Raw genomic sequence first — 23,752 nt, 5'->3', positions numbered from 1 at the left:
CTTCAGCACGGGGGGCAGGGATCCACAGAACCACAGAACCACCCGGAGCTGGGAGGGACCCACAGGGACCACTGAGTCCAATTCCAGCTCCACACAGCAGCACCCAAACCAAACCCAACGTCTGTGCGTGTTGTCCCAGCGCTGTGAGCTCAGACAGCCGTGTTCCCTGTGGGATGAGCACAGCCTGCCGAGCACAAGCACATCCCATAGGGCCCCATCCACCCCCCAACGGACCCGGCGGAGCAGTGGGAGCGGTGACAGCGCTCTGCACCACGCCAGAGCAATTAATGGTCATTAGGCACTCGGCCATCTGCTGTGGCTGTACCGCAGGCTGAGCCTCGCAGGCAGGATGTGCCAGGAGCTCCGTGTGCCACCAGCTCAGTGTGGCTCAGAGGCACCAAACACCATTTGTTTCATTTGCCCTCTGTGTAAAGACAGCGGGCAGGGAGGTGCAGAGCAGTGACATGAGACACCTCTGCTCAGTGCCTGCAGCCTGACTGTGCTCAGAAGGGGCTGAGCCCACCGCAGCCCCCTGTGCTCACCTCCCACCCTGCTCTCTCACTGCAGCGCCATTCTGGCTGCTCCCAGAGCTCCTTCCATCCCCACACCATGAGCAGGGCAGCACCAGCCGGGGGAGGGATGAGGGCAGTGCTGGTGCCCCCCATGCTCCCCAGATCCCTCCTCCCCTCCTAGCAGAGCAGGGGGTCCCCAGCCCACAGCCCACAGCCCCTGCCCTGCCTGGCACAGCCATGGGGCACACGGTGGCCGTGACTCAGGGCAGAGGCGCCAGCCTTGACACAGTTCAGCCTGAGCCAGGGCCAAACCCAAACAGGTGCCCGGCCCTGCAGCTCCTTATCAGACCTTGGCAGAGCCACACGCCTGCTGGGGAGGCTGTTGTGTCTGCAGGGCTGGAGGGAGCGGGTGCATGGAGAGCAGGGATGTGTGCGCTGTGCAGCCCCAGGGGCTGTTCCCCATCTCTGCCAGGCACGGGGCCTCCAGGTGCCCAGTTCCAGCACCTTCCTGCCCCATGATGAAGGCAGGTGTACCCCACTGCCATGCAGCCACCACCCCAAGATGCTCGGTGCAGCAGGGGACCCCAAGCTCCCAGCTCTGGATCTTTGGGGTTCCACTGTCCTCCTATGACACTCAGCAGCTCCAAAGCCATCACAGCACCTCAGAGGGGCTGTGGGTTCCAGCAATGCAGTGCTGAGGGACAGAAGGTATCTCAGAGTGGGCTGCAGCCCCCCCAGTTGAGGGCAGCTCTTCCCTGATGGAGCAGGGGCTCATGGGCTGCATGCATCCATGGTGGGATGCTGCTCCTTGCTGTGCCAGTGCCCTGCTCCCAGCCAGCCCCTTCCCGCACTCCCTCATGGTTTTACTCCCATTTCCAGGCAGCATTTCCTCCTCCAGACCCCTCTCCCTGACCTGGCTCCCTTCCCAGAGCTCCCATGTGCACTCGCTGCCCCTGCCCCGCACCCTCACTGTGAGCACTCAGCCCTGTGCTGGATGCAGCCTGCGGGGGGGGGGGGGGTTGGGTGCTGGGGGGGTGAGGGGGCGTGTCGGGGTCCACCATGATAACAGCGGGGGCTGCGCCAAGGCATCAGGAGCAGACGGCACAGACGAGCAGGATGAGCCAGACCCCCTTATCCTCAGCACCCCGGGGATGCAGCATGAGGCCGAGGGGTGCCCCACGCCTCCTCCCTGCGCTCTGCATCCTCTCAGTGCTGGCCGGACTTCTGCCCCATGGCATGGCCCAGTGGTTCTACCCACTGGGCTCTGAAGACACCACTCCGGAGCTCGGCACCAGCCCTGCAACCCCCACACTGCCCACCCTGCGTGGGGAGGAAGGTAGGTGCGCACCCCAAGCTCCCGGATCCGGTGAGGAGGGGACACTGCCATGCACTGGGAGCAGGGAGCACCTTGCTGCCCACATCCCCATCCCACAGGTGCTGCTGACTCAGAGCCCATGAAGAAGCTGCCGCTGAGCAAACCCCCATTGGGAACAGCCTCAAGAAGACGGGAGCCCTCTGCAAAGACCAAGGGCCATGGCCATGCCCGGCTGCAAACACGAGCCCAGGTGCCCATCCCTGGCAGGAGCTGCATCCCAGGCCCCCCATCCCCACCCTGAGCCCCCAGCCCATGCCAGGCCCGCTCTGCACCCTTCCCCTTATCAGCACCCAGCACGGCACAGCCACAACAGTGCATCCCATGCTGGGCTCCATCCTTGGAAATGCCTTCCCCCCTCTGCCCCTTGGAGAGGAGACCCCGATGCCCCTGCACAGCTCACAGAGTGCAGCACCCTCTGAACCCCATCGGCTGCGTGCTGAGCTCTGCCTCTCTGTCCTAGCACAACCACCCCACGGCCACCCCGCAGATCTTTGAGGGCAGCGCAGATGAAGAGGAGTTCCTGCAGATCAAGGTGCAGGGGGAGAATGGGGGGAGGCTGGGGAGCAGCTGGGCATGGGGGAACAGAACAAGGATGGGGCCACAGGGGTCTCACGCTTGGTGCTCCTGTCTCCTGCACAGACCACGCCAAAGGGGCTGCCCCTACGTGTGCCCTCAGACCCTGGGCTGGATGTGACCCTGCAGGTGAGGGGGGATTTGGCACCGATGCCCCCCATTCCCCATCCCCACAGCTCACAGCTCTCTCCCCTTCAGATACGCAACAGCTCCAACTGCATCTGCCCTGCACGTCCCGGCCCTCCCGGCCCCAAGGTATGGAGGGTGGTGCTGAGGAGGGGGCAGGGGGCTTGGGGATCTGGAGGGAGAGACCCCAGGGCTCTGTTCACCTTTTTTGCTCTGGACTTGGATCCTTGCTTTGGAGTGTGCATTGCAGGGGTGGTCCCACTGTCCTGCAGCACAGGGCAGGAGCCAGGCTCCATCTTCATCCCAACAGGGAGAGAAAGGTGACCGCGGGTTCCCCGGGGAGCGGGGTCAGCCAGGGCTGTCTGGGGAGAGAGGAAGGACAGGCAGCCCGGGGCAGCCGGGTCAACAGGGGCCTCGGGGCCCCCCCGGACCACCAGGACCTCCAGGGCCACCAGGACCACCGGGTGCTGGGGGAGCCAGGAGTCCATCAGCACCCGCAGCGCTCCCAAAGGAATCAGAGAGAGAGGTGAGAGGAGGAGAGGGGGTGTCTGGTGTGAGAGGCATGAGTGGGTGATGGAGGGATGGGGGGGTGATGCCGGGATGGGTGGGCAGTGCTGGAGCTGCTGTGGGGTCCATCTGCAGCTGGACCTGCAGGGATGGGCAGGGCAGGGACACAGAGCTGCAGAGGTGGGTAGGGGGGCACACAGGACATGATGCTGCCATTCACCAACGCCACTCTCTCCTCTCTCCCTCCAACCCAACAGCTGGGAGCAGCCAGCCCCAACGGGAAGCCAGGACCCCCCGGTGCCCCAGGGCTGCCCGGCCCCCCCGGCCCACCTGGATACCCAGGACATGAAGGATCTCCAGGGCACCCCGGGCGGGAGGGGCAGCCTGGCCCCCCCGGCCCACCGGGGGCTGTGGGGCCACCCGGGTTCCCAGGGAGTGAAGGAGCTCCAGGATCCCCAGGCTTGGCTGGGCCCGATGGCCCCCCGGGGGCACCAGGACTCCCAGGCACACAGGGACCCCCTGGGGCACCCGGGCATGAAGGGCCTCCCGGTCCCCCAGGACCCGCGTCATTCCCTGGCAAACCAGGGCTCCGAGGGGAGCCAGGATTCCCAGGATTAAAAGTAAGGAGGGGTCCCATGGGGGGCTCCAGCCTTTCCACCCACAGACCCCAGGGGTGGGATGGGGCAGCGGGACACATCCAGCTCCATGCTCTGCTGCTGCGGGGCCCTGGGGAGGCATGAGAATCATTGCCCCATGTGCTGCATCCCCTCAGGGTGATAAGGGTGAGCAAGGGTTGCCAGGCATGCCAGGAAGCCCTGGCCGCACCGGGGAGATGGGAGCCCCAGGGATGCCTGGTCCTATGGGACCACCAGGGCCACCGGGGGACTACAGGGTGAGTATGGGGCTGGGGGTGCTCAGGGTGGTCGCAGTGCCCAGCACTCACCCTGCACATCCCATCGTCCCAGTGTGAAACACGCCATGCTGGGCACCATGGAGCGGCCGGCCCACCAGGTCCCAAGGTGAGCAGAGCAACGGGCACCAGGTTTGGGGTGCTCATGAGGCTGGGATCACCTGCATCGGGGTGTCTATGAGACTGCTCTGCTTTCTTCCAGGGTGAAAAGGGAGATCCAGGAGAGCGGGTTTGTAGGGGATGTTGCAAGGGGGGAGCTGGGGGGGGTGGGGAGTTGGTGAGGTGCACCATGTCCTGCAGCACAGGCACACTGCACACCGGGCATGTGCCCTTCCCATCTGCCCTGACCCTGCCCCACTGTGCCCCCCAGGGCTGCTGCTATGGGGAGCCCGGCTGCAAACCAGGCCACCTCCCGTTCCCCGGCCCTGGCAGCCAGTCCAGCACCTGGTACCAGCTGGTGAGTCCTGGGATGGGGGGCGGCAGGGGGGGGGGGGCAGGAGGAGCTCAGCCTCCATCTGCTCATGTTCTGTCTGCAGCACAAGGAGGAGCCGGATATCTACGGAGCGATCGTTCCCCATGTGAGACATTGCACCCAGTGTGACATAGAGCCGCCCACCCCAAAAGTCTCTCTGCCCCACATCTCCACACTGCTCTTCCTGCAGGGTCCCCGAGGTCCCCCCGGCCCCCCCGGTCCCCCCGGCCCCCCTGGAGCCCCAGGACTCCTCTACCTCAATGTAAGGCCGTGCACAGGCAGCACACCTCTGTGCTGCAGTGCACATGTGTGTGAGTGTGCACAGTGTGAGGTTCTCCCCGTGCATCCTCCTGTCTCTGCTCACAGCGGGTGTACCCCATACGAGGACAGCAGCCCTGCAAGCAGCCGGTAAGCTGCTGCCCCCTCCCTAAGGGCTGTCACCGCCGTGCCCCTGTGTCCCAGCAGCAGTAACAGCCCCGTTTGCATTCACAGGCAGCGGCCAGTGCAGCCTGGGCAGTGGGTAAGGGGCTCTGCGGGTATTTGGGTGAACTCCTGCCTCCTTGGAAGCACTTTTGCAAAGCTTCGTGCCCTTGCACCAGGGCCGTGGGGTTGTCCCGGTGTCCCCATGGTATCGGGGTGCCCCGTGACCCCAACCCGGCCCCTAAACCCAACCCCAACCCAACTCCAGTCCCACCTTTAACCCAAACCCTCCCCAGCTTCTCCAGATGCTGATATTCCTCACCCAGAGCCGCTGGAGCCCAGTGCCGACCTCCAGGTGCGTGGGGGGCTGTGCCCATGGGTTACCCCCAATGTGTAGGCGGCTCCCCCTGGGCAGGGGGTGTCAGCTGTGCCCTGACCCCCCTCCTTGTCCCTCCCAGCGCCAAACGTGGGTGTTCAGGTCGAAGGAGCTGATGCTGAAGTCCAGCAGTGCCATCCCCGAGGGCAGCCTGGTCTACGTGCGGGAGGGGAGCAGCGCCTTCCTGCGCACCCCCCGGGGCTGGAGCAGGCTGCTGGTACCGTGAGGAGATTGGGGGGGGGGGGGAACACATCCTGTGTCTGGTCCCACCTAACTGCCCTTCTGCAGCTGGAGGACTCGGAGTCGCTCTTTGCGGGTGACGACCCCTCCGCCGCCACAGCACAATACCAGGTGAGGCAAAGGGACAGACCCCCGGGGGGGGTGCCCCCCTGGGACTGCCCTCCCCTCTCCGTGCAGGAGGCAAAGCAGGCACGGACACGAGGTCCCAGCACAGAGCCACCCTCGGGGGTCCGGGCGGACTCAGTGGTGAGCAGAGGGATGGAGGTGGCACCTGGAGACCCCGGGTGGCAATGGGAGCACCCTGGGCACTGAGACTGCCATCCCCCACTATCGCAGGCCCTGCAGGAGGACGGAGCTGTGCTGCCCAGCACCCCGCCGACCACCGCAGCCCCCAGGATGCCCTCTGTAAGCGTTGCCCCATTTCCTGCCCCCTTCCAGCCCCACGCTGCCTGGGGACCCCAACTCCCCCCACCGTGTCCGTGGGTCTGCATAGGAAAAGAGATCTCAGTGCCCAGCGCGGGGGGCTGCAGTGCCCCATGGGGTGTGCGATGATGGCACACACCCCGGGACCCCCGGCCCCCCACGCTCTGCCCCCTGCTGTCCCCGCAGCTCCGCCTGGTGGCCCTGAACGTGCCCCTGTCCGGGGACATGAGCGGTATCCGCGGTGCCGACCTGCAGTGTTACCGGCAGTCCCACGAGGCCGGGCTCTACGGAACCTTCCGGGCGTTCCTGTCGGCCCCCAGCCAGGACCTGGCCTCCATCGTCAAGAGGACGGACAGGACCCTCCCCATCGTCAACCTGAAGGCAGGGCTTTATCCCCCCAGCAAGCACGGGCTCCCCGTGTGTTTTCCTTGCACCGAGACGCACCCACAGCCATTGCAATGGGGACAGCGGGCTTTGAGGAACGCTTGTCCCCCCCCCAAAACTCATCCCCCCCCCCAAAGCTCATCGCCCCCCCCCAAAACCCCCCCCCCGTGTCCTTAGGGCCAGCTGCTGGCTCGCTCCTGGAGCTCCCTCCTGCAGAGCCCGGCTGGAGCCGCCCTGCGCAGCCCCATCTACACGTTCAATGGGCGCAACGTGCTGAGCGATGCCCTTTGGTGAGTCCCGGCCCACGAAGGGTGGGATGTCGGGGGGTCTCCCCGGGGCTCCCCGTCATCCCGTCTCCCCGCAGGCCCCGCAGGTTGGCGTGGCACGGATCCACGGTGCGGGGCGGCCATTCCCAGCGCCGGGACTGTCAGGGCTGGCGGAGCTCCGGCCCCGGGGAGGGTCTGGCGGCCCCGCTGGGTCCGGGCCGGCTGCTGGCCGGGCAGCGCCGAAACTGCTCCGAGGAGCTGGCGGTGCTGTGCGTGGAGGTCGCCTTCCCGTACAGACACATGTGGTGAGAGACCCCCGGAGCTGGGGGGGGGCTGCGGCTGGGAGCAGCGGGAGACCGGACACCCCGTCCGTCACGGAGCCCCCCCCCCCCCACACACACACAGCGCCCACGTTTCCTCGGATATAAATAAAGGATCAATCAAAGCTGCACATCGGGCGGTTACAACGCGCTGCTTCTATTTGTTGCGTTCGGGATGGCACCAAATGGAACCGAATGGAACCAAATGGAACCGAATGGAACCGAATGGAACCGCCGTGCGGGATGAACGGGATGGGCGGGATGGGCGGGCGGGGATGGGGCTGATACGGGGCTGGGATGGGGCTGATATGGAACTGATATAGGGCTGATATGGGGCTGATATAGGGCTGGGATGGGGCTGATATAGGGCTGATATGGGGCTGATATAGGGCTGATATGGAGCTGATATAGGGCTGATATGGAGCTGATATAGGGCTGGGATGGGGCTGATATAGGGCTGGGATGGGGCTAATATAGGGCTGATATGGGGCTGATATAGGGCTGATATGGGGCTGATATAGGGCTGGGATGGGGCTAATATAGGGCTGATATGGAGCTGATATAGGGCTGATATGGGGCTGATATAGGGCTGGGATGGGGCTGATATAGGGCTGGGATGGGGCTAATATAGGGCTGATATGGGGCTGATATAGGGCTGATATTGGGCTGGGATGCTGCCGTGGTGCTGAGGATGGTTTTGGGGGGCACAGTCCCGCACTGCCCCGCACGCCACCGCCCCCCAAACGGCCTCTATTGGTTACCAGACCTGCCCATCAAGCAGCCCCCTCTCCCGACTGTCTGGTTTTGAAAGAGCGGAGCGCACAGGAGGGCGGGCCGTACGTCCCTCCGCCCTTCAGCGATTGGCTGTTTTCAAGGGGCGGTGCGCTGTGATTGGCTGAGCGTTTCGGCGGGCTCGGCGGAGGTTTGAAACGCGCTGCGCCGTTACCGGCCGCCATCACTCCGCGCCCGCCGCCATGGAGCTCATGGACTCACCGGCGCCGCTCCGGGTACGTGAGGGACCGACCAGACCCTCCCTCCATCCCTCCCTCCCCACCCCGCTGAGCTCCGCTCTCTCCCGCAGCCCCTTCACGACAACGCCCGGCTGCCCAAGGCCGATGTGGCGCAGAAGCGGCTCTCGGTGGAGCGCATCTACCAGAAGAAGACGCAGCTGGAGCATATTCTGCTGCGGCCGGACACGTACATCGGGTCTGTGGAGACCGTCACGCAGGTGGGGAGACCTGTGATATGTGATATATGTGTGATATATGTGTGATATATGTGCTATGTGTGATATATGTGTGATATATGTGTGATATATGTGTGATACATGTGAGATATATGTGTGATATATGTGTGATATATGTGTGATATATGTGTGATACATGTGTGATATATGTGTGATATATGAGATATATGTGTGATGTGATACATGTGTGATACATGTGTGATACATGTGTGATACATGTGTGATACATGTGTGATACATGTGTGATACATGTGTGATACATGTGAGATATATGTGTGATATGTGAGATATATGTGTGATACATGTGTGATACATGTGTGATACATGTGAGATACATGTGAGATACATGTGTGATACATGTGTGATATATGTGTGATATATGTGCTGTGTGTGGTGTATGTAATGTATGTGGTGTATATATGGTGTATGTGGTGTATGTAATGTATGTGGTATGTGTGATATATGTGCTATGTGTGGTGTATGTAATGTATGTGGTATATATGATATATGTGGTGTATATGGTATATGTGGTGTATGTGGTGCATGTAATGTATGTGGTATATATGATATATGTGCTATATGTGGTGTGTGTGATGTATGTGGTGTATGTAATGTATGTGGTATATGTGATATATGTAGTATATATGGTATATGTGGCGTATGTAATGTATGTGGTATGTGTGAAAGATGTAGTGTATGTGGTATATATGGTATATGTGAGATATGTGGTGTATGTGGTATATATGATATATGTGCTATATGTGGTGTATGTGGTATATGTGCTGTTTGTGTGTGCTGTATGTGGCTCCTTCTTCATTGCAGCAAATGTGGGTGTTCGATGAGGACGTGGGCCTCAACTGCAGGGATGTGACCTTCGTGCCCGGCCTGTACAAGATCTTCGATGAGATCCTGGGTGAGTGCAGCCCAGCATTGTACCTGCCCTCCAAAGGACACAGCTGCTGTGTTACAGCCCGTTTAACCCTCAGTTGTGCTGTGGGTGCTGTTATTGTAGCGTCCTTCTTTGTAACTTGCCAAACATCTCCCTTCCAAAGAGTTAATTGGTGGTTTTGCATTGGATCTTTGCATTTGTTCTACTGAAAACCTCACCCGATTTACCCCTTTCACTATGGTTTATGTCTATTGTCCCACTTGTGAATGCGCTCTAATAAAAGTCACCTTCCCCTTCCAGTCAACGCTGCAGACAACAAGCAGAGGGATAAAAGCATGTCCTGCATCAAAGTTACCATCGACCCGTGAGTGCTGCTTTTGTCCAATGCCTTCCCCCCTCAGCTGCTTCATTCTCTCACTGCCCTGTTGGTGTATGTACATCATCCTGTTGATGTAGGTGCTGCAGAGCTCAGTGTCGAGGCCTATTCATGTTAAACCCACTGTGGCTCATGGGCTGTAACAGCCTCATTCCTTGTGTGCTTCCTTGATCTGTTGCAGAGCACGGACTGCCAGGCTGTGGTTGCACTGAGCACACGCTTTCTGTGTGCTGCTCCATTGTATTGGTGCTCTGCAGGTCTGAAGCTGGAGGGCTTTTTGTAGACTTGCCCTCCCTCTGCTGGCTGCTGCCGCAGTTGCTGAACAGGAATCTGTCTGTAGATGAAATGGTGGCCTTCCTGTGGAGATCTTGTCTATTTGTTTCAGAGCTCAGTCATCTGCAGCCTTACAAACGTACTTTCCTCCTCCTCCAGAGAGAATAACACCATCAGTGTGTGGAACAATGGGAAAGGCATTCCAGTCGTTGAACACAAAGTGGAAAAGGTCTATGTGCCAGCACTCATCTTCGGACAGCTGCTGACATCCAGCAACTACGATGATGATGAGAAGAAAGTCACAGGTAGGGAACACTGCAGAGCATGCAGATGTACCTGGGCAGCCTGACTGTGTGATCTGGGAACTGAAGTACCTATGTGAGTAACTGGTGTTAATTAAATGCAGCTTTATAGTGGCTGCAGGGTTTGTGGGACAGTTTATTGTTAGTCATACTTGGTGCTGAAATGAATGAGCTCTTGTTGGTCTGGAGTTCTCCCTGGTGGTTTTGAGCAAAGGTAACAACTCAGACATGTTTTCTTCCTGAATCCAGGTGGGCGAAATGGTTATGGAGCCAAACTGTGCAACATATTCAGCACCAAATTTACCGTGGAGACTGCGTGTCGTGAATACAAAAAGCTGTTCAAGCAGGTATGAACGCTGCCCATTTCAGTGAGGTCACACCTGAGATTTGCAAATATGACTTGAGTTTTTCCTATGTGAATCTAGGTGTCATTGCTGTGACTAGAATTAACCTGGTACCTGTTAGATACTGTGCTGCTTTCTTGTGTTTGTTACACTAACAACTGACAACAACTCATCTCCTCAGACCTGGACAGACAACATGGGGAAGGCCGGTGAAATGACACTGAAGCATTTTGATGGGGAGGATTACACGTGTGTCACCTTCCAACCTGATCTGTCGAAGTTCAAAATGTCGATTCTTGACAAGGACATTGTAGCTCTGATGTCAAGGAGAGCGTACGATATTGCTGGATCCACAAAGGATGTCAAAGTTTTCCTGAATGGGAAGAGGCTGCCTGTAAGTGAGCATTTAAATGGGGGAACATCTGTGTTTCTTATGACATTCACCAGTGAAGTTTTGTTGAAGCAGTTTATGCCATTGCACATAATAAAGTGAAAGCTTGCCAAGCAATTTTTCCTCCTGGCTTTGCAGGGGGATGTGCATTAAGTATTTATAGGAGCTGTTACAGATGAGTTGTCTGGTTTCATTTGTAGGTGAAAGGATTCCGCAGTTACGTGGACCTCTATCTGAAGGACAAAGTGGATGAGACTGGAAATGCACTTAAGGTTATTCATGAGGAAGTGAATTCCAGGTGGGAAGTGTGCTTGACTTTAAGTGAAAAAGGCTTCCAGCAAGTTAGCTTTGTCAACAGCATTGCCACCACAAAGGTGATTCTTTTGCTCCCGTGCTCACGTTCACTTCATATTCTTTGTTGTTGGCTCTGTGTTTTGGTTCAGTGGAGTCACCTCAAGTTCTTTGGTCCCGTTTTCCCCTAGGGTGGCAGGCACGTTGATTACGTAGCTGACCAGATTGTGACTAAACTCATTGATGTTGTGAAAAAGAAGAACAAAAATGGAGTTGGAGTGAAACCGTTTCAGGTGCGATGTCAGAATTCCCAACTAAAGAGTCCTCATATATTCCAGTTTAAGCCACCAAGCCATATTCCCTTTGTTTAGCTGCAGCAATCAGAGTGCTCTGGGTCAGTAAGGAAGCATTACAGCTCAGTAGCTGTTAGGTTTTCTTTAGTGGGAGGGCTGCTGATGTCTTGGCACCCCAAATCATGTAACTTTGTGGACACTCATTAGCTGTCCTAAATTCTGCCAAAAGACATCTAGGAAAGTTCAAAAACCACGCAGCAATAATTGAACTTGTTTTCCTCGCTGCATGATACTGACAGGTGACTCTCAGGAAGAAAACACTGCTGTTCCAGGGAGTGGAGCCTGTGCAGTTTGTAATGCTCGTCTTGTTTGCCTGCAGGTGAAGAATCACATGTGGATTTTTGTGAATTGCTTGATTGAAAACCCAACCTTTGACTCTCAGACTAAAGAGAATATGACTCTGCAGGCCAAGAGCTTTGGCTCGACGTGCAAGCTGAGTGAGAAATTTATCAAGGGTGTAAGTATTGGTGTGTGTGGATAATCAGCACGTCTGTAAAGCTGCAACTAACGTGGCAAATACATGGCTTACAAAGTCATGAATTAAAGGAAAACATAACTTAAAGCTTTTCCCACTGTTGATTTTGTTCTGTAATTTTGTTGGCATTGCAGGCAGTTGGCTGTGGCATTGTTGAAAGTATCCTAAACTGGGTAAAATTTAAAGCTCAGACCCAGCTGAATAAGAAATGTTCAGCTGTGAAGCACACCAAGATTAAGGGCGTTCCTAAACTGGATGATGCCAATGATGCTGGTAAGTATTTCACATCCTTTGTAGCTAGTTTCTTCAGAGATAACGTTTGCTCACCAGGCAAATGAAACAATCATCTAAAGAAAACGCCGGCTTGTGCTCATTTTGCATTGCAGTTTGTGCAGTGCAGCCAGACCTGTATATTTTATGGTGTCTCCTGCAGCCTGTGCTATATTAGCCTTGACTTCACTTCTTAATTGGAAGACTTGGATTTTTGCTTTTTGTTTTTCAGGCAGCAAGAATTCAATAGATTGTACACTCATCCTGACCGAGGGAGACTCAGCCAAAACGCTGGCTGTCTCTGGTTTAGGAGTGGTTGGTAGAGACAAATACGGAGTATTTCCCCTTCGTGGGAAAATGCTCAACGTCAGGGAAGCTTCTCATAAACAGGTTAGTGGGGAGACCTTAATAGCCTGTGCTGGGAGCTGTGGTGTGCTTCATGTCATGCAGTGTGGGTACAGCTGTGGGCTTTTGATGCTGTAACTCAAACTCAAAGGTGTGGGTCTGGTCTCACGTTCAGATTGCCTTCCTGATTAAGCAGGAATACTAAACAAATCCCGGGAAGTGCTTTGCATTTGTGCTGTGGGCTAGGAAATGTTCTAGGAAATGTTTGAAATAGCCCTGAGAAATTTAAAGATTAGACACTGGGTTGGAATTAATGAGATGCTCTAAACAGAGGAAACTCTGGGAAGGCAGAGCACGGTTAGGGGTGTACAGCCGATGGGTGTCTTTGCTGTTTTGAGTCTGGTAGAAAAGTTTTTATTCCTTGTGATCTTTTCCAGATAATGGAAAATGCTGAAATCAACAACATCATCAAAATTGTGGGTTTACAGTATAAGAAGAATTACGAGGATCGAGAATCTTTAAAGACTCTTCGCTATGGGAAGATCATGATTATGACAGATCAGGTTAGGCTCACTGAAATTCAAAACTGGAGAAATTTGTTCACCACAAATGTGTCTCTTCCTTTTGTTAACTTTCAGTACTCAAAGTGTGGCTGCTTCTTTGGAACTGAAAGTTAATAGTTCTCAGTAACTGGGCTTGTGTGTATCCTCATTGTTGAACTAACAACTGGCACGGCCATCAGGGCTCTGGTTAAACTTGTACTTCTCTCCAAAATAAAACCACCAAACAGGATCAAGATGGATCTCATATCAAAGGTTTGCTGATTAACTTCATCCATCACAACTGGCCTTCTCTTCTAAGACACAACTTCTTGGAGGAATTTATTACCCCCATCATAAAGGTAAGGGCTGAGGAGGTTGGAATGTGAGGGAATAGGATCATGTTGGACCAAATCTGCTTTCACAATTAACATCTTCATTCTCTTTAGGTCTCTAAAAACAAAGAAGAAATTGCATTCTACAGCATTCCTGAGTTTGAAGAATGGAAAAACAGCACACAAAACTACAACACATGGAAAATCAAGTACTACAAAGGTTTGTAGGAAACCTGATATGGTGAAGGCAAGTTTGTTATTAAACTTAGTTAGTCCAGCTTCTGCAGAAAAAAGGGTTTGGAGCAGGTGGCCTCCAAAATTCACTTCCCTCCTAAACTGCTCTGAATGGCTGCATGCTGGTAAGGGAGCTGCCAGCTGCAGAACAACAGCCGGGTGGTGAGGAATCCAGACTAAAAGTGCAACTGCCCAGTTGTCTTCAATCCCCACTACTTCTGTGATACCTTACATCCCAGCAAAGGTTTTAATAGAACCATCTTCATGCTGTGCATTTGTGTGATGTATTACGGAAATTGGATATAGTAATGCCTTCCTTTGAAGTGCAACTTAATTGAAGCAAGAAATTAGGGCTGACTAGTTGTTGGTTCTGCAGGTTTGGGTACCAGCACATCGAAGGAGGCAAAGGAATACTTTGCAGATATGGCTAGACATCGAATTGGCTTCAAGTACTCTGGTCCAGAAGATGATGCTGCCATCACCCTGGTAACTTACACTTGACTTAATTGCTGATTTACTACCTTGAGTATTTTGCTGCGTATTTTCTCTTAAAATGCTCTCAGAGGCCTTTGGGCCTGAGATGGTCTCTTTGTTACCAAGGCTACAGCCTCAGTTCAACCAGTAGAAGCAAATCTGTCCACAGACCTCAGGCCAGGAGCACCCTTTCAATGATGGCTTTTAAATATAGCTCAGAACAAACTATAACCACTACAAACCAATTGACATTTTCAGACACAATAGTAAATATTCCTTCAGCATTATTCTGTGTGTTTACCTGCAGTTTCCTCTGAGCTAAACCTCTCCTTTCTCCTCTAAAATTTTTTCTCCTGAAATGGTTCACCAGTGTTCCAGTAGGGCACACAGAATGTCCCAGAACTTGAATTATTTCTTAATTTGCAACACAGGCCTTTAGTAAGAAGAAGGTAGAAGAGCGAAAGGAATGGCTGACTAATTTCATGGAAGATAGAAGACAGCGGAAGCTGCATGGCCTGCCGGAGGTAAAGGGTTTATGTATATGGAGGAATTTGATTTCCCATCTCCCTGTTCTCAGTTTAATTCTGACACGCTAGGGCTGGATGCAGTGTAGGCATTGGGTTACGCACAGGACTGATAGGTAATGCTTTGGGATTCTGCAGACCTGCTGCTCCTTTTTGCATTGTATAACCTCAGTGTCATCAAGTCGATCATTCTTTCCATTTCTAACTCTTTCAAACTACTTTATTCAAAAGGGAAATGGCAGCTTGAGCAGAATTAGGTGAAGGTGTTTCAGGGAAAGCATTGTTTTGTTTTTCCATGCTGAGAATGTCGTCACCTTCGCTGTGTTTACCTGTAGTCTTACCAGGATCTTCCATTTTAGTGAAACTAGCCAAGTGTGAGCTAAGAAACAGGTTAAGCCTTGTTAAAATTAAAGCGCTCTTGCATTTGTTTTTCTTAGGACTACCTGTATGGGAAAGATACTAATTACCTGACATACAACGACTTCATCAACAAGGAGTTGGTCCTGTTCTCAAACTCAGATAATGAAAGATCGATCCCATCCCTGGTTGATGGTAAGTTATTTCAAGGCAGTGATTTCATACAGGGCTTTCCCAGGACGCACTGAGGGATGTTTTGGTGTGTCCTACCAGAATGGTTGTTTGGGTGCATTTCAGGGTTTGTGTTCTGAACTCCACTTTTCTACCTTCCAAGTGTTTTAACCTTTGGATTAAATGTCTTCTCTGCTCTATATTTAACTCCAGTGGTGCAGAATCTTCAGGTCTCTAAGTTACTGTTAGTCTCTAGAGAACGGAAGATAAGTGAAACATATTGTGAGTCTGAAACACGAGGTCTTTTTTTTCTCTGTGCAGGTTTGAAGCCAGGCCAGAGGAAAGTTCTGTTCACGTGTTTCAAAAGGAACGACAAACGGGAGGTGAAGGTTGCTCAGCTGGCTGGTTCTGTAGCTGAGATGTCCTCGTACCATCATGGTGAGGTAAGAACCAGCTCATTGTGCAAAATGCTTGAAGAAAAGCAGAAATATCTCAATTTCATGAGATTGGCCACTCTGCCCGTCTTACCTGCAGCTCAGGGGAACGTGTTTCATTAAGAAAGCAGAACGGGAAAAACCTGCTTTATTTGTGATGGATATGAGAGGATATCTTTTATTAGCTGAATTTATCTTCTATATTGGTTCTGTTCTCAGTGTAAATTTTACCTTAACGTTGTCCTTTCAGTGAAGAATTAACACTTTTATAACTGAACCTTCTTTCGTGCAGGCATCGCTGATGATGACAATCATAAACCTGGCTCAGAACTTTGTGGGCAGTAACAACCTCAACCTGCTGCAGCCCATCGGGCAGTTTGGCACAAGGCTGCATGGTGGGAAGGACTCTGCAAGCCCTCGATACATCTTTACAATGCTAAGGTTGGCATTAAAGTGTTGTTAAGTATTTTCAGCATTGTTACAAGACTCGATTTAACAGCATTTAAAATGAAAAGTAATGTTTTCCCCTAAAGTATCTGAAACTGCACCATTTGAATACAAAAGAGCAGCCACAGTCTGTGGGACTTTGATTCTAGATCCAGATGTGTGAACTTGGTTTGCTGTCCTACAGAACAGATAGGAATAGCATGGAATGCAGAAATGAGAGCAAAACAAACACCCAGACTGGTTCATATGGTGGGGAATAAAACATGCCACGATCTGTTTGGTCTGACACTGGAGGTTCTTTTTACATTGCAGGCACTGTTGTGTAATGAGAATTTGGTCTGACCTTCTCTTTTCTCTTCTAGCCCACTAGCGCGGCTGCTGTTCCCACCAGTGGATGACAACGTCCTGAGGTTCCTCTATGATGACAACCAGCGTGTGGAGCCAGAGTGGTACATGCCTATAATTCCGATGGTGCTGATAAACGGAGCAGAAGGGATTGGCACTGGCTGGTCCTGTAAGATCCCCAACTTTGATATCAGGGAGACTGTGAATAACATCCGCCGTCTGATGGATGGAAACGAACCGCTGCCGATGGTAAATGATGTATTCAAGAATCAACGTCTCATTTGTTGGTTTATTCAGCATATATTGAAGCATATGCTGCTTTTTTTTTTGAGTGCTTGCAATCCAGTGTTTGGTTTCTTTCCTTCTTAGCTTCCCAGCTACAGGAATTTCAAAGGCACAATAGATGAGCTTGGACCTAACCAGTATGTGATAAGTGGTGAAGTGTCTATCCTTGATTCTACAACCATTGAAATCACTGAGCTGCCTGTCAGAACGTGGACACAGGTAACGAATGCTGAATTTGCCCTGTAAAGTAAAAAGTGAATATTAGTGTTCATTAGCTTTTCATCTCCATGGAACCACAGGTCTGACTTTGATTCTTTTCTCAGACCTACAAAGAGCAAGTTCTGGAGCCAATGCTGAATGGGACTGAGAAGACCCCCCCACTAATCACAGACTATAAAGAGTACCACACCGACACCACGGTGAAGTTTGTTGTGAAGATGAGTGAGGAAAAACTAGCTGAGGCTGAAGCAGTGGGGTTGCATAAAGTCTTCAAACTCCAAACAAATCTAACGTGCAACTCTATGGTATGTAATAGATTTTGATGAAGAGAGTTTCTAAATTCACCTTTAAAAGGTGAAGAGACTGACTTGGCAGTGGGTCCCACATGGTGTGGATTTGACTGTAGGTGTCAAAGCGATCTGAAATCTCTCAGTCCCTGGAGCCCTTTGCTGTGCCCAGGACACACCTCTGAATGTCCAGGTCCTGACAGCGTGTGATGTTAGATGCAAGAAATGGATCCAACAAATAGCTTTAAGATTGAAGTGACGTTAGCTCTGTGTTTTTAAGTTCTAAAATGGTCTCTGCTGCTGTGCTTGCAAGCTGAAATAATTTCTGAAACAACACTAAGGTTTTAAATGGGTTGGTTAATAAATAAGTTGACTGTAGGATCATATCTGCATTACAACTGACTTTCAGTGGTTTTGAAGATCAGTTTTATGCTCACAAAACCCATGTTCTTTCATCCAGGTTCTTTTCGACCATGTTGGCTTCCTCAAGAAGTACGAGTCTCCCCAGGACATCCTTAAAGAGTTCTTTGAGCTCAGGCTCCGGTACTATGGGTTAAGGAAAGAGTGGCTTATTGGGATGCTGGGTGCCGAGTCTGCAAAGCTGAGCAACCAGGCTCGATTCATCCTGGAGAAAATAGATGGCAAAATTGTGATCGGTACGTGCTGCTCTTGGTTCTTTGGCTTTTGAAACTGGGAGAATTAGGTGCTCTCTTGAGCTCTGTCAGCGCCCTCTCAGCCCCAGTCTGGCTATTCACAAAACACACCAGAGCTTATCTTTCCATTCTAGTAACATAGAAGAGGAAAATGCTTCACGGAACATCCTCTGTAGTGTTATGCACATATAAATTAAAACAGAGCACTCTCAGAGGTTTTCTATTGTGTATTTGCACTACTTCAAAAGTATAAATGTAGGAAAAGAAGTGCTGGTGTGGGGGGCTGTGGGGGGTTCCCAGTTGGTTTGGGTTTTCTGTTCCCATGCATTCTTAGGAGCCTGTATCTTCTCTGTGTTATCTTTATGAAACTGCAAAATATTCCAAATTGTGTTCTCAGTGAAGTGGAGTTTCAAAGTTAGAAGGCAGCCAAGCTCCCAACATCTGAGCATCATGAGCTAGAAAAAGAAACAGGTCTTTGTTTACAGCACTTGAACTTCTCAGCCAGCTCCAGCTCAGCCTACAAGGCAGTCTGTATTTCACTTGCATGTATGGAAGGCACAGCTGCACAAAGGGTCATGGGATGCTCTGTGGTTCGTGTCTGAGGGCCGCCCAGTGTTCCTACAGTCTGTGTCTGTTTGACTCAAGAAGGGAAATCGTTCCCTTGCAATACGTTTCCTTGGGTTGCTGCAATAAGCAGTTCCAAGGCTGACAGAGCTGGTTTCATTTGTATTTGTGTCTCACGGATGATTGCCTCTGCGACATCAGAAAGAAGAAAATTCCAGCTGACGCATTTCCATTGGCTGGGCCATTTATAGAATAGATTTCCCAAGTGATGCCCAATGAGGCTCACACTATGCTGAAGCCTTGAAGTCACATCAGGGCTTTTTCCCCCACCTGCCTGTTATAAAACCATTCTGATCCCATCACGCTTCCTTTTTTCCCCAAACTCAGAGTCTGTTTAGGGCAGGGGAAATGCATGTACGGAAATGAAGGAGCAAATGTTTCAAGTGCTCCAGCAGGTGTTCCTGACAGCCCAGGAGAAATGCTGAGCTAACAAATCGCTCCTAAATAGCAAATTTTGGGTGTTATTTTAGGACCTGCCACGTGTCCCAGCTCCAATTAGGAAAGGCTGTTTTAGAGCTGTATAGGATGCTGAACTGTTTTAACCACTGGAGTCAAAATGTGAAGGTCATTTGTCTTTGCTGACAGGGACTGCAGTGGTCACTAACTGGCAATTCTGAAATGTCTCTTTACAGAAAACAAACCCAAGAAAGAACTGATTCAAGTTCTTATCCAAAGAGGATATGAATCAGATCCAGTGAAGGCCTGGAAGGAATTGCAAAACAAGGTAGCACTTCAGTCATCAATTCGTTATCAGTTCTTAGGAAGAAGCAGAAGCTGCTTTGCCATTTGGAGAATTCAAGAGCTGGTGTGTCTGATAGGGAAAGCGAGACAAAGAAATGTTCAGTCTCTCATTTGGAAGGCACTGAGGCAGAGTGGTGACTGATCCAGCAGTGGCAAAGTCCTGCTGCTTCCATTTCCAGTGCTCCTCAAGCGATCTGCTCTTCCTGAGTGACTTGTTGCAAAAGGGCAGCAAGGATGATGGCAATTGTTAAGCAGCCTGAGAAGAACTTGGTTGCTCAAGACAGAGGCCAAATAGGGCAGAGCAAAAGAGCTTTAAAGAATTCTATGCAGTTGGTCTCCTCTGTGTGGTAGAAGCTTTCAGGCCATAATTCCTTCCGTATCCTTTTCTGAATTGTGCTTTAAGAGGGTCCAGGACACTGTGAGCACATGGCAGCCCTGTCATTGTATGTGGCTGTATTTGCTGACAATGTTTGATTAAATTTTCATTCAGGAGGAAGAAGAAGAAGGAGATGAGAGTGACCAGGAACCAGCTGCAGCTACGGGGCCAGATTTCAACTATCTTCTGAACATGCCCCTTTGGTACCTGACTAAGGAGAAGAAAGATGAGCTCTGCAAGCAGAGAGATAACAAAGTATGCTCCTTATTTTTCCGATGAAAGCATTCTATTTTTCTATGACGGGTTAAACTATGCGGCTCACCCACAATTTTCATTCACTTTAGGAAAAGGAGCTGGAAGACCTGAAGCGCAAGAGCCCCTCTGACCTGTGGAAAGAAGACCTTGCTGCCTTTGTTGAAGAGCTGGATGTACGTCAGTGCTCTGAACAGATGATTGGCTCCCTTGTAGCTTTATCCAGTTATTAACTGAATTCTTTGCCATACAAAGGAAACAACAGATGGAAATTTGTATGTCTTGCATTAGGTTCACTCCAATAGGAGTTAAAGCTTTTTTTGCCTTCCTAGGATAGGGTAGGAGTACTGTGCTGGGGGCAGGCAGTCAAACCACCAAGGAGGCTGGAGTATTTCCCGGTAGGACACTGGCTTTTATTCTCATGGTTGTGTTACTTTATGTTTGATTCTGCAGGCGGTAGAAGCCAAGCAAATGCAGGATGAAATGGCAGGGGTAACTGGCAAACCTTTAAAGGCAAAAGGAGGGAAACAAGGAGGGAAGCAAAAGGTGACAAAGGCACAGCTGGTGGAAGTGATGCCGTCACCTCATGGCATAAGGGTTGTTCCTAAGATCACTGCAGAAATGAAGGCGGAGGCAGAAAAGAGAACTAAAAAGAAGATAAAGGTAAGAAATATATGGATGCTCCAAACACTGTTATTAGATCTTCCCCAATACAGGCAGTCCTGTAGAAACACGTTCTTGTTAGCTGAACTTAACCGTGCCATTCAGCTTCCTGCAGCCTGAAATACAGAAATGCCCCTCCACCTGTGCTGGCCTGCAGTCAGCTGCTGCTCCTTTCCTCTGGATGATACCATCTCACAGCTTTTCCAGTTACATTTGCACTGTTGATTTCACTCTCCCTGTTTGAGTTCTGCATCCCCAACACGCCCCGGGGCTGTGCCATCAGCACACAGAGGCAGTCCCAAGGCACACTCAGGTGTGGGCACAAAGTTCCTGCTTGTGTTGTGCCTGACCTGGTGGTACTTTGCCTGATGTACTCAGTAGTGATCGATTGCAGATGATCTGTTTTTTTTTTTTCTACATTGCCAACCCTAGTACATAGAAACCAAACTTCTCCTTTCTGCGCCTCTCCCAGCTGTGAGTTCACTTCCCATCTATTTGATGATATCTGCTTTTGTCTTCAGAGTGAAAAAAATGAGTCTGACGAGAAACAAGAAGGAAACTCGTCGGGGGATAAAGAGCCCTTGGGCCTTAAGCAACGATTAGCACAGAAGCGTAAAGCCGAGCAAGGTAAACACGTTGTGTTATTCCATCATGGAAAGTGAGGGGAAGGGCGGCTGGGCTCAGTTATCTGCCTCTTCCCAGAGTGCTGAGTGACATCCAGGGTTGGTATGTTTGGAAAAAATAGGTGAGGGAGATACGATATAAAGGGATCCTGGCTAACAGCCCGGCTGGTGCCGTGGTCACTGTTTCTCTTTGACATTTAAGCCAGAGCCCTCTGAATTCAATGGTGTATTTCTAAGCTGAGCTCATACAACTGAGCCCACCACATGCATGGATGTTGGGGCTCACCCCTTCTGCCCATGTTTTCCAGGCACCACGAAGCAGACCACTCTACCATTTAAACCAATAAAGAAAATGAAGCGCAACCCTTGGTCTGACTCAGAGTCTGACTCAGAGTCGGATGATTTCGAAGTGCCTTCTAAAAGGGAGCGAGTGGTTCGCCAGGCAGCAGGTGAGTGGTGGCGCAGCAGTGGGGCACAAACGGAGCAGAGCTGTTCAGAGATCCCAGTCAAGCTGCTTAATACCAAACGTGTCAAACGATATCTGTGTTATTTCACCAGCCAAAATCAAGCCCATGGTCAATTCAGACTCGGATGCGGATCTCACCAGCTCAGATGAGGAGTCTGAGTATCGGAGGAATAGTGAAGGCAACACTGATTCAGATACAAACTCCAAAAAGAAACCTGCTCCCAAGGCCAAAGCTGCCCCAAAGTGAGTGTTTCTTTGTGCAGTGGCTGGGAATGAGCCGTGCTCCTATTGCTGACCTTAGTAGTAGCTCTTAAATACACCTGTCAGCAGCTACAGGAGATAATAACGGGCTTTGTGTTCTAGGGAAACCATGGGAATAAAAGGGAAAGCTCCCAAGGAAAAGCCGCTGCCAGATGCTGTCCCTGGTGAGTCCAGGTCCTTCTAAACCTTGTCCTCCTGTCCCAGTGCAGTTCACTGCACATTGATCTCTGTGCAGTGCCAACAAGGGCAGATGTCAGAGTCACACCAAGCAAAAAACTGATGCTGGAGTGCATACAGTGCAAGCTGGTGTCACTGCCTTGGATATTGTCTGTCTGCTTCCAGCTTCTCTTTGTGGTTATTCCGTTGTTGATAGCTGCCATAAAGTTAACGCAATTATTTCCTTCTGCTCTGCTGTGTACAGCCAGGGTGGGTCAGTTCGCTGTTTCACACCTGCTTTCTCCTTTCTCTATTCAGTTCCAGCCCGAGATGTTGCTACTGAAGGTGTTAGTCAGGACCCTGTGGCTCCTTCTGTCTCTGTGCCAAAGAAACCTGCTGCTGCAGCTAAGAAGGGCGGCACTGCCAAGGGTAAGGCACAGCTCTGAGCTCTGTGGGCGCTCAGAAGGCAGCTCTGAGGTCACAGTTACTCCTGTGGGAAACGAGTGAGTGGAAGCGAGAGGAAAACATCAAACTCAGGGTTCAAACACTGTTGTGTTTCAGATAACCAGCCATCCATCATGGATATTCTCAACAAGAAGAAGGCAGCAACAAAGCCCCCCAAGGCAGCACCGATGGGGGACTCCCCTCCTCCCAAAGCTGCAGCGGTGGGTGCCAAGAAGCCCGGTGCCCCCCGGGGGCGGAAGGCCGCCAAGAAGCTGTCGGCTTCTTCTGATTCAGACTCAGATTTTGGCTCAAAACCCGCCAAATCCGTGGCAGCAAAGGTTTGTACTGAGCAGCAGCTCATCTCATCTCATCTGATGAGCAGCTCTGTGTGTGCCAGCAGTGCGTGCTGTGCTCCTGCTTTGTGCTCAGGTGCCATCCACCTCCTCCCCTCTTTCCCTCCAGAAATCCAAGCGGGACGACGACAGCTTCAGCATTGATGTGACTGCAGGCAGCCCCACAGCAGCTGCTCCCCGCACCCGGCCCGGCCGCCTCAAAAAGCCCGTCCAGTACCTGGAGTCGTCTGACGAGGACGATCTGTTCTGAGTCCTTATGGAGTTTTAAAGCTTCGGGCTGTGGACTGACAGTGAGCAGAGCTCACAGCGACTGCAGCCAAGGAACCCACATCTCACAGTAGGAATCTTTTTGCTGATTTAACCTCAGGAGTGTTGGAGACCAGTGAATACAGGTGACTATTCCAGGCTTAAGATCATTCAGACTTGTTTCTAAGCAGCAGCACCTGCGGCCTTTCCTCCCAGTTTCCCTCCTACCTGAAGGTCCTGCTGAGTCTCCTGACTTGTTGTGCTCATTTTAATAGCAAGGCCAGTTTGTGTATCTCGAGTCCCATAAATTATAGAGCTGTTCTCCTTTTTCGATGCCTTTAAAATAATCTTTTAGCTTTAAACTCCCCAGCCCTGCCGTGTGCCCCAGCGGCTCCAGCTCCATGCTGGGTTTTAGCCTTTGGTTTTTGAGCTCCACACTCAGTGCAGGGGCAGCACCGAGCACAGCAGCTTCTCGTGCCACTTTGCACCCACAGGCAGCGCTTCCTTCCCCTCTGCTGCTCTGTACCGTGAGCTGCCGGACCCCAGCTCGGCTCCTGCTGTGCTCACCAAGGGCTCCGCTTCCTCCTCGTGTTGGGCTGTGATGTTTCTTAGCTGTCTGTAAATATTTGGTGTTTTTCCTTGTCATTAAACCGTCCTTCTAAATATTTACATAATAAAAGCTTTTCTACTCGAGCTTCGGCCATTTCAGCCCTCCCACCTTTCCCCCGTGCTGGGGGGGGCTGTGATGGGACCCCGCAATGGGGCTCAGCGTCCGACCCCCCCT

General features: G+C 51.9%; 2 protein-coding genes across 4 annotated transcripts; both read left to right on the top strand.

Moving 5' to 3' along the window:
* The first annotated feature begins 1,578 nt into the window (after nucleotides 1-1,578).
* Nucleotides 1,579-7,035, top strand: LOC107325290 (uncharacterized). 3 transcript variants are annotated; one of them, XM_085532571.1, is made up of 23 exons: nucleotides 1,579-1,848; nucleotides 1,947-2,077; nucleotides 2,348-2,419; nucleotides 2,527-2,589; nucleotides 2,659-2,715; nucleotides 2,897-3,112; nucleotides 3,351-3,713; nucleotides 3,866-3,985; nucleotides 4,059-4,112; nucleotides 4,206-4,232; nucleotides 4,374-4,460; nucleotides 4,540-4,581; nucleotides 4,666-4,737; nucleotides 4,842-4,883; nucleotides 4,968-4,995; nucleotides 5,222-5,250; nucleotides 5,354-5,488; nucleotides 5,560-5,622; nucleotides 5,689-5,757; nucleotides 5,848-5,916; nucleotides 6,121-6,315; nucleotides 6,496-6,608; nucleotides 6,683-7,035. In XM_085532571.1, the coding sequence occupies exons 1-23, from the start codon at nucleotides 1,629-1,631 to the stop codon at nucleotides 6,891-6,893; spliced, it is 2,478 nt and encodes an 825-aa protein (XP_085388697.1). In that variant the 5' UTR covers nucleotides 1,579-1,628; the 3' UTR covers nucleotides 6,894-7,035. The 3 variants fall into 3 exon arrangements, with proteins under 3 accessions (XP_085388697.1, XP_015741474.2, XP_015741473.2); XM_015885988.3 differs by having other exon boundaries at nucleotides 5,201-5,250; XM_015885987.3 differs by having other exon boundaries at nucleotides 1,585-1,848; nucleotides 5,192-5,250.
* Nucleotides 7,036-7,830: 795 nt separating this feature from the next.
* On the top strand, nucleotides 7,831-23,661 carry TOP2A (DNA topoisomerase II alpha). Its single transcript, XM_015885919.3, has 35 exons — nucleotides 7,831-7,911; nucleotides 7,986-8,132; nucleotides 8,973-9,063; nucleotides 9,340-9,403; nucleotides 9,848-9,993; nucleotides 10,240-10,337; nucleotides 10,516-10,728; nucleotides 10,926-11,099; nucleotides 11,208-11,309; nucleotides 11,689-11,826; nucleotides 11,979-12,117; nucleotides 12,347-12,504; nucleotides 12,897-13,022; nucleotides 13,250-13,360; nucleotides 13,448-13,553; nucleotides 13,944-14,053; nucleotides 14,473-14,565; nucleotides 15,003-15,117; nucleotides 15,415-15,536; nucleotides 15,820-15,968; nucleotides 16,337-16,568; nucleotides 16,689-16,823; nucleotides 16,928-17,128; nucleotides 17,571-17,766; nucleotides 19,020-19,111; nucleotides 19,619-19,759; nucleotides 19,849-19,932; nucleotides 20,210-20,419; nucleotides 20,941-21,046; nucleotides 21,351-21,491; nucleotides 21,601-21,751; nucleotides 21,872-21,933; nucleotides 22,244-22,354; nucleotides 22,487-22,707; nucleotides 22,832-23,661. The coding sequence occupies exons 1-35, from the start codon at nucleotides 7,879-7,881 to the stop codon at nucleotides 22,970-22,972; spliced, it is 4,659 nt and encodes a 1,552-aa protein (XP_015741405.3). The 5' UTR covers nucleotides 7,831-7,878; the 3' UTR covers nucleotides 22,973-23,661.
* The last annotated feature ends 91 nt before the right edge of the window (nucleotides 23,662-23,752 follow it).

This window comes from Coturnix japonica, unplaced genomic scaffold, assembly GCF_054131305.1.
Source record: "Coturnix japonica strain WE unplaced genomic scaffold, WE-NBRP24 Scf049, whole genome shotgun sequence".
Classification (NCBI taxonomy): Eukaryota; Metazoa; Chordata; class Aves; order Galliformes; family Phasianidae; genus Coturnix; species Coturnix japonica.
This window is presented reverse-complemented; position numbering and strand designations above follow the sequence as displayed.

Excerpts from the sequence above, each read along its gene's own strand:
- LOC107325290 (XM_015885987.3), top strand. The coding sequence starts at position 1,629 with ATGAGCCAGACCCCCTTATCCTCAGCACCCCGGGGATGCAGCATGAGG. Across the intron at positions 4,233-4,373 it reads AGGGAGATCCAGGAGAGCGG|GGCTGCTGCTATGGGGAGCC; the intron begins GTTTGTAGGGGA and ends TGTGCCCCCCAG. Across the intron at positions 4,884-4,967 it reads AGCAGCCCTGCAAGCAGCCG|GCAGCGGCCAGTGCAGCCTG; the intron begins GTAAGCTGCTGC and ends TTGCATTCACAG.
- TOP2A (XM_015885919.3), top strand. The coding sequence starts at position 7,879 with ATGGAGCTCATGGACTCACCGGCGCCGCTCCGG. Across the intron at positions 8,133-8,972 it reads CTGTGGAGACCGTCACGCAG|CAAATGTGGGTGTTCGATGA; the intron begins GTGGGGAGACCT and ends TCTTCATTGCAG. Across the intron at positions 9,064-9,339 it reads GATCTTCGATGAGATCCTGG|TCAACGCTGCAGACAACAAG; the intron begins GTGAGTGCAGCC and ends TTCCCCTTCCAG.